Source organism: Oryzias melastigma, linkage group LG10 (assembly GCF_002922805.2).
Source record: "Oryzias melastigma strain HK-1 linkage group LG10, ASM292280v2, whole genome shotgun sequence".
In the NCBI taxonomy this organism is placed as follows: domain Eukaryota; kingdom Metazoa; phylum Chordata; class Actinopteri; order Beloniformes; family Adrianichthyidae; genus Oryzias; species Oryzias melastigma.
Window position 1 is genome coordinate 14297131 of NC_050521.1, and position 8776 is coordinate 14305906.

At 37.3% G+C, this 8776-nt stretch overlaps 2 protein-coding genes across 4 annotated transcripts in view; both read right to left on the minus strand.

Moving 5' to 3' along the window:
* Positions 1-8776, minus strand: part of LOC112153685 (protocadherin gamma-C5) — a 529198-nt gene that overhangs the window by 437423 nt on the left and 82999 nt on the right. The gene's annotated exons all lie outside the window — the stretch shown is intronic.
* Positions 3137-6485, minus strand: LOC118599232 (protocadherin gamma-A11-like). The gene has a single exon (XM_036213915.1). The coding sequence runs from the start codon at positions 6326-6328 to the stop codon at positions 3929-3931; it is 2400 nt and encodes a 799-aa protein (XP_036069808.1). The 5' UTR covers positions 6329-6485; the 3' UTR covers positions 3137-3928.

The window sequence follows — 8776 nt, forward strand, 5'->3', positions numbered from 1 at the left end:
GAGGAGAACCACCATCTACAGCCGTCAGCAATAATTTCAGCTCCTGCTGCTCCTCTCGGTCTAATTCTTTATTCAAAACCAGTTCTCCATATTTATTACCAGCATTTGTTGTTTGAACATTTAGCGCAAAATTAGCGTTTTCTTGCAGGATGTAGCTCTGAACTGCGTTCACGCCTATATCTGCGTCATGCGCAGCATTGATGCGATACCGAGATCCTTTGTCAGCTGATTCTCTTATTTCCAGCTTTATAACATCTTTCGGAAACACCGGTGCGTTGTCATTTATGTCTTGAATCTGCAAGGATAAGCGGTGCAGCTCCAGAGGATTTTCTAGAAGCAGATCCAATTTGAGAACGCACGTCGGCTTTTCCCCGCAATGCTCCTCCCGGTCTATTCTGCCAGAAACGAACAAATCTCCGTTTTTCTGGTTAATTCCACAATACTGCTTTCCGTGTTTCTCCACCTCAACACGAGGTTTACGCGCAGCCAGTCTCTCCAGGTCTAGTCCGAGATCCTTGGCGATATTTCCAAAAACAGATCCGGGCTTCTGCTCTTCTGGTACGATGTAGCTCATGTCTCCATTTACGCAGCGAACGAGAACAAAGACAAAGAAAAGGCCAACTTGCAGGGAAACGCGCACTGAAAATAACTCCATCATATAAAACACTCCTGATGGAGAAGTAAAACTGTTTGATCCTTCTTTTTAGATAGAACGAAGATTTTTTCCGCAAAAAGGAAAAAAAAAATGTCGCTGCAACCTTGATTCGAAGCGAACCGAGCCCAGTGTCAGCAATGGGCGGTGTGCAAACCGTCTGAACGAACTTGATTTTTAAGCTGGTCTACAGTGACACCGTGAGTGCAGATATAATATGTACACTTCTTTCACAACCATCAAATATTTCTCAAAACAAACCTTTATCTTAGAAAATCCCGTTTTTTGTATCACTCATGAAAAATAAAAGGCAAACCTTTTCACAAAATACTTTATATTTATATAATATCAATCAACTCATATGACAATGTCGAAGGAAATCTTGGACATTTATAAAGTTTAATTGTAAATAAAAAAATGTTAAGGGTTTATTCATGTTTTAATATTTCATCATCACCTGCAAATAGTGGCATGAATTTATATTTTTTCAGCATCAATACTGTGAGGATATTTTTACTAATTTCAAGTTTTCTAAAAAAAAGAACATAGTTTTCACTTGTATTTTTCAGATATCCACGTCGTTGTCTTTGCTATTATAAGCAATTCATGGAATTTCAATATGAGGATTTCTTTTTTTCTTTAATGTATACTCAAGCCCTCTATCTCTCATAATGGAGAATAAGATGTTTCATTTGTTTCCAAAATATCTGTATAGATGATTGACAAAAGTTAAATAAACTACATGGGGAACATGGGGAAAATAAGTTTACTGTAAAAATCAATTCCTGAGAGAGACCAGTAGCAGTGCTCTTCACAGACCTTTCTAAATATTAAACCTCCCCTTCTGCATTTCAATAAATGACTCAAACTTCAAAATGAAACACTATATTTTGTTGTCAAAATCCAGTCCAAGTATTCAGCGAATAAATGAATAAAAAGAGTCTAAAACCACAATGTAAGCACAACCCCACTCTAAAATGATAGTGCCAGATGCTTGAGTTGAGTACCATGGACAGCGACAGAAGCTTTAAATCTCCTCTTTTCCTTAAAAAGTTAAATTGTAAGACATTGTTTGGAAAATTAATAAATTCAGAAATAGAGCAAGTAAGACAAAAGTAAACATGGTAAGAAATACACCAAAGTTTTAGATTATTAAATGTTTTTCAGGTTGAATTTACCTCATGACAAGTTACTGCTGATCAAGGAACTGATTGTAAGAATACTACAACAGCTGCACCCAAAAAAGGAAGTTATTTATTATTTTTCTAGCACAACACACGTCAGAATCAAACACTGGCTGTTCTAAAGGAAAAGGACAACCTACAGCATAAAGTAAGCAATGATATAAAGTGTAAAACCAAATATATATATATATATATATATATATAACCTAAACAGGCATGAAGAAAAGCATAATATATGTTAGTTCAGTAGATTTAAAAACAGGCCCAGAAGCATGTACTGTATGTACATAAAATAAAGATGTTAAATGATAAATGGCATATCCCTTAAAAACCTCTTCCTGCCTTCCTTAAAGTCCCAAAGCACTTTACACTGACAGTTTCATACACACACACACACACACACACACACACACACACAGTCACACATTCATGCACTGATGAACATAGTATTAAATTGTTATATTTATCGTCAATTTTAGTATTAATAATACAAAAAGACAAAGAAAAAAAAACACTGAAGATTAGTTTCTACCAATTTGAAATGGAAACATTAGCAAAGTAGAAACAAAAAGCATCTCTCTCAGCAGCATCATAATCTATAATAATACATAGCAAAAGTCCTCCCTCCCTAAATCCATGCAATCATCAACAAGGGCATTAAATAGTCAACACAAATACATGTATGTATGTTGTATTTCTTAAAACAACACATTAGTATGTGTTATTTTACAGTGAAAAATCTCAATTCTGCAGGAAATTTGTGTTAAATAACATGACAGCAGATGGTGGAAGAATAAAAAAGGAAATCTGTTTATGTGATCAATATTAAGTTCATCAAAAATTATGCCCACCACTTGTAAACCTGCAGATTGAAGTATGAGTTTTGATTGATCCTTCATTGAGATCATTTCAGTGTTAGGGATGATGAAATTTAAGACAACTTTATAGAAAATGGACATTTGAAAACAAGCCTAAACATTTTATTAAGGCTGAATCTCTGACACTACAAGGAGCAGATTTTGGGAAACTGTTAAAATGGTAAGGCAAACAATAAACAATAATGTTGCCTGAGATAACTACTGATGCAAAACAGTATGTGAATATTTAATGGTTAATTTTGACCTGAATCTGAATTCAAGAATTTGACCCGTGGATCTGACCGAATAAAGAGAGGCACCAATATATAAAAATAAAATCATTAAATTGATTTAAAGTTGTCAGAAAAGAAAAAGAGATAAGTCATCAGAAATAGTTTTTAGGCACGTGTTTTCATAAAAATAAAAATAATAAGTTAAGGTTTCCATTGTAATAGTAAAAAGAACAATTTAGAAGAAAACTAAAAAATGTTCTTGCAATTTAAAAACCACAACTAAGCATCCAAAGCACCCTCCAGACATTATAGACTATATTTGGTGTAACTTTAACAAAAACGTTTTTGCTACGATTGGGAGAAAAAGAAGACTGCGATATCTTGCAAACAATCTTTAAAGTGATCAAAGCTTTCAAACATAAACCAATGTTAAATGGCATATACTTGTATAGCAGTCTTCTTCCTTCCTCGAACGCCTAAAGTTCCTTTACAGTTACATTCAACCATTCACACAAACGTTCACAAACTGATGGCACTTCTGCTGCCAAACACTGATGCCAACATATAACCACAAGAGGTATTGTGGGGTTCAGTATCTTATCCAACCACAATTCAACACATGAGTGGGAAAGGTGGAATTCAAACCAACTTTCCTGGGATCAAAGGTCGACCGTCTGAACACTAATGATCAAATAAAACATAAACATGTAAGCATAGGAATAGGGGTATGAAAATAATATGGGATAGTGCTAAATTATTTAAAGACTTCTGCAGACCACTAGCCAGGAAAAAAAAGAAAGAAAAAAATCAGCACCAGGGACAGAGAAAGGCATGACAAATTTTCAGCACTGATTCAGGGAAGAGAATAAGAGCGCAGTAAATGCAAACAAATAATAAAAGTAATGCAATCAGTGAAAGAAAGAAACAGTGATATTTAGAACCATATATTACCTTTCATCTATTGTTGTATTACTAAAATTAGTCCTACCCAAGGAGAAACATTTAAGGTGTTCCTACCTGGGATGCATCAATCGAGTCATCAAAAGCCTCCAGAAAGTCAGTAGGACTCTTCCTGAGAGTCTGGTCAGCAGGCAGCGTGTTGTCATTGTAAGAAGACACAAACTTAAAGTCACTGGTTCGAGATCCTGTTGTCAGGTAGGCGTCATAATTGTAAGCGCTGCGTAAAGTTCCTGTGCCGTCAACATCTGCGTAATTAGGAGGCAGATAACCGCTGGGGATGGCAACTGCTCCATCAAACAAGAGTCGGGGCTTTCTCCTGCGACAAAACCTCACACCCAAGATGATGATGATGAAGGTCAGGAAGAAGGTGGACACACAAACCAGAGCGATGATCAGATAGGAAGTCAGTTTGGAGTTCTTCTCCTCGTAAGAAATCTCCTTGAGTTCTGGCACCTCAGCCAAGTTATCGGAGATGAGTAAATACATGGCACAGGTGGCAGACAGAGAGGGCTGTCCGTTATCTTTGACTGCCACAATCAGGTTCTGTTTCATGCTGTCAGATTGGGAAATGTCCCGCTGCGTCCTGATCTCTCCACTGTGCAGACCGATGGTGAAAAGTCCCGGATCAGTGGATTTGACTATATGATAGGACAGCCAGGCGTTCTGTCCAGAGTCGGCGTCCACCGCGATCACTTTGGACACCAGAGAGCCTCCGTGTGCAGCTTTGGGGACCAGCTCAGTCATGAAGGAGCTGCCCTCCGGGGCGGGGTACAGAATCTGAGGAGAGTTGTCGTTCACATCCCAGATCACCACACTCACGCTCACGTTGCTGCTGAGCGGAGGAGAACCGTTGTCTCTGGCCATCACCTGCACTTGAAAACTCCTCAACTGTTCATAATCAAACGACCTGACAGCGTGGATCAGCCCCGTGTCTCCGTTCACAGACACATAGGAGGACACCGGGGCTCCGTTCACCTCAGCAGCTAACAGAGAATAAATCACTGTACCGTTTTGTCTCCAGTCGGGGTCTCGAGCGCTCACCCGACATAAAGTGGAGCCAGCTTGGTTGTTTTCGCTCACATATGCGCTGTACGACTGTTCCTCAAACACAGGTGGGTTGTCGTTGATGTCAGCTACAGATAAGTGAACACTTTTAGACGAGGACAGAGGTGGAGAGCCCTCGTCAGTGGCAAAGATGCTAATGTTGTAATCAGACACTAATTCACGGTCCAGCTGTCCTGTGCTCACCACTGAATAATAGTTTTTGATGGAAGGAACCAACTTAAAAGGAGCGTTGCCTTGAATGGAGCAGCGGACCTGTCCGTTCTTGTCAGAGTCTCTGTCCTGCACGTTAATGATGCCCACCTCTGTACCAGGAGGGGCGTTCTCTGGGATGGAGCTGGACAGAGATTTAACAATAATAACTGGAGGATTGTCATTCATATCAGTAATATCTATTAGTAAAGTTGCATAAGATGCCAGTCCTAAACCGTCTTTCGCACTGATCTGCATTTCAAAAGAAGATTTCTTTTCATAATCAATAAGTCCATCCACATGTATTTCTCCCGTTTTTGGATTCAAAGAAAAAATGTGGTTTTCATTTGAAACGTGGTCAAATCCATAGCTAACTTCTCCATTTATTCCTTCATCTGCATCAACTGCAGTCACAGTGAGAACAACAGTACCTGCAGGGGAGTTTTCAGCCAGAGTAGCTTTATACACACTCTGGCTGAACACAGGTACGTTATCATTCGCGTCCAGCACAGTGACGTGTATGACTACAGTACCTGATCTCTGAGGAGATCCTCCATCAAACGCAGTGAGCAACAGAGAGATGTCTTTTTTCTCCTCTCGGTCTAACTCTTTTTCTAACACCAGTTCTCCATATTTCCGCCCCACACCTTTAGTTTTTACATTTAATTTGAAGTAATTATTATTTTGCAGTGAGTAACCTTGAACAGAATTATCTCCGACATCTGCGTCGTGCGCTTCATCCAGCAGAAAAATTGCCCCCTTATCGGCAGATTCTTGGATTTCTAGTTTCAACAAATCCTCCTTAAATTGTGGCGAGTTGTCGTTGATGTCCTGAATATGAATAGTAATGCGGTGCAGCTCCAAGGGATTTTCCAGCACAAGCTCCTGTTTGACAACACACGAAGGCCTTTTCTCACAAAGCTCCTCTCTGTCGATCCGTTCTTGTAAGATCAGATCTCCCGTTTGAAGATTCACCCCGCAGTATCTTAAATTGTTATCCTCGGTGTCAACGCGCGCCTTGCGCGCGGCGAGACTGCTCAATTCCAAACGCAGATCCTTTGCAATATTCCCGATTATCGATCCTCGTTTCATTTCCTCCGCTACAGAGTAGCTCACGTCTCCGTGGACTGGGCGGTGGAAAAGAAAAATGAGAACAAAGCTGCAGCGCAGAGCCAACGGGATTCTCATTGTGGCTGATGAACACAATCGCCGCAAATCCAACGATCCCGCACGGGAAAAAATACGTTAACGATGCGCTAGGAGATCCAATCTTGCAGTCAAACACGAAGTAGGCTTTGTCGGATGTGAAACAATGGCCGCAGAAGGCTGTAATGTGCTGGCTTTAGAGAGGAGGGACGCTTGACTTCTCATTTACTAGTATATACTGACACCAAGAGTATTTGTTGAGCTACGACGCCACACATTAGCATGAGGAATAATCAAAAAACGTATTTCAAATATAATATTAATAATATTAACAATATTAATAATAATAATAACATAGACATATTGAACACCGATTTTCAAGGTTATAAAGAATAATTTACTGTATTGATTTTATGTTATATCATTATTGTTGTTATATAGTTTTCAGACCATGAGGAATTAAATTTAAATGAAAAATTGCAACAACAAAAAAATAAAATTTACGTGGTAAAATTGTATGTAAGATAAATTAATGTTTAACCCCACAGTGCATTAAAACTCACAGCAGAAAAAAATGCATTTTTATCAAATTAAATGAATAAATAAATAATAAGAATAACAAAATAAGGAATAAGGTTATAGTCATACAAAACGTTTGAAGGGAAAATAAAAACTACACTATCCATTTTAGAAATCTATTTTAAAGAAAATAAAACACACAAATTGCTTGTTTTTTTTTCTAATCAAACAAAAGTCCAAACCATTCAAAGACCTGCTGTATGTTTTTTCTATAGATATTTTTTGTTATAGTGATAAACAAGTGGTAGACATAGACCTAAAAGAGTAAAATAGCTCTCAGATCCTCGGAGGTAGAAGTCAACCATTTCTAAGAGTTCTTATACAATAAATGGACTTTTTCTACAATGAACAAAGTAAGAGTTTATATTGTAAAAGATACATTTTGTTAAATAATAGTTTGTTATTGTTTGTTAATACAAATTTGAAAATCTAAACTGTTCTCAAAAGGAGATAAAAAAGTTTTGAGATTTTTTTTTTAGCTATTTATTGTATTGAAGCACTGCTTTGTGCTGAAGTCATTTACTTTAATTTTCTGTTCCTGTTCTTCCTCCACATCATCTTGGTTATTATGAGTGGCTTCGTGACAACTCATTATCCTCTGTCTAGTTAAGAACTCATATTTGACATTTTCTGGGCTAGATCATTTTGTCTTTACTTATATTTTTCTTTATGATTCTGATTTTGATATATAATGCTTCATTTCAGATTATGTTTTTTTATCAAATCACATTTAATTATTTTTATCAAATGAAGTTTCCATCAGTAAAGCAATATCTTCTTCATTTGGAGTCCTACACAATTTCTGACCTCTCATTTTTAAATCCTCAGTGTTCTCAATTTAATTGTCAGGACATTCAAGGTATCAAGCTATCAACCACAAATTATCAACTTATAAAAAGAAGGATGTTATAAATAAATTAACTGAAAAGACAAAGGACAAGCGTATACAGTGTCAAACTCAAGCTTAACGTCAAGTATCTACTGAATTACAAAGAACTCCAGATGCCACAATCTGACTTAAGGATAAGAAGCAACATATTTTGATTAAAAAAAAGTTTGCTTCCAACACGTATCAGTTCAGATGGAAGATAGGTTTACAAAAGGAAATAAAACAAACCTGCGTAAAATCAAAGAGATTTGTCATACATATGAGCAAAATTGTTCATTCATTCATCTTCCTTAGTTGCTTGTCCCTTTCAGGGTCACAGGGAGCCAGAGGCAAACCCAGCTACTGACGGGCAAAGGCCGGATACATCCTGAACAGGTCAGCAGTCTGTCACAGGACCTCAATCACACACCCATTCACACCTGGGACAATTAGGAATAACCAATTAACCCATAAAGCCTTTTTTGGACCATAGGTGGAAGCCAGAGTCCCTAGAGAAAACCCACACAATCACGGGAAGAAACATGCTAACTCCACATAGAAAGATAATAAGTTTTTCTGTTTCAAGTCCCCTAGTTGGGACTTGAAGTTGCCTATGAGGCAAGAGTGCCAACAACTGCTTCACCGTGAAGCCATATGAAATTATATTTAAAAAAATATATATTTTTTGCATTCATAACCCAAATATGGGATTTCAAACACCTAAGGTAGTCAAGGGTATCCTCCATTCAGAACATCCATCAATCACTGACGTGTTTTTTATAAAGCTCAATGACTTTGTTAGTGAATCTTGTTTTAGTGTTACAGCTGTTTATTTTTCAAATATCAAACAAGAAAATCATGAAAACTGAAGTAGTTACCATAAATACAGGGATTTAAGTTTTACATTGACTAAAAACGTATTAAAACTCTATACGTCTTCTTTCTGTCTTTTTCTACTACATGAAACCTAAAAGTTAATTCCCTAAAAACACAAATAATTATGGCCAAAAATAAATAAATAAATAAAAATACAGTGATACCGA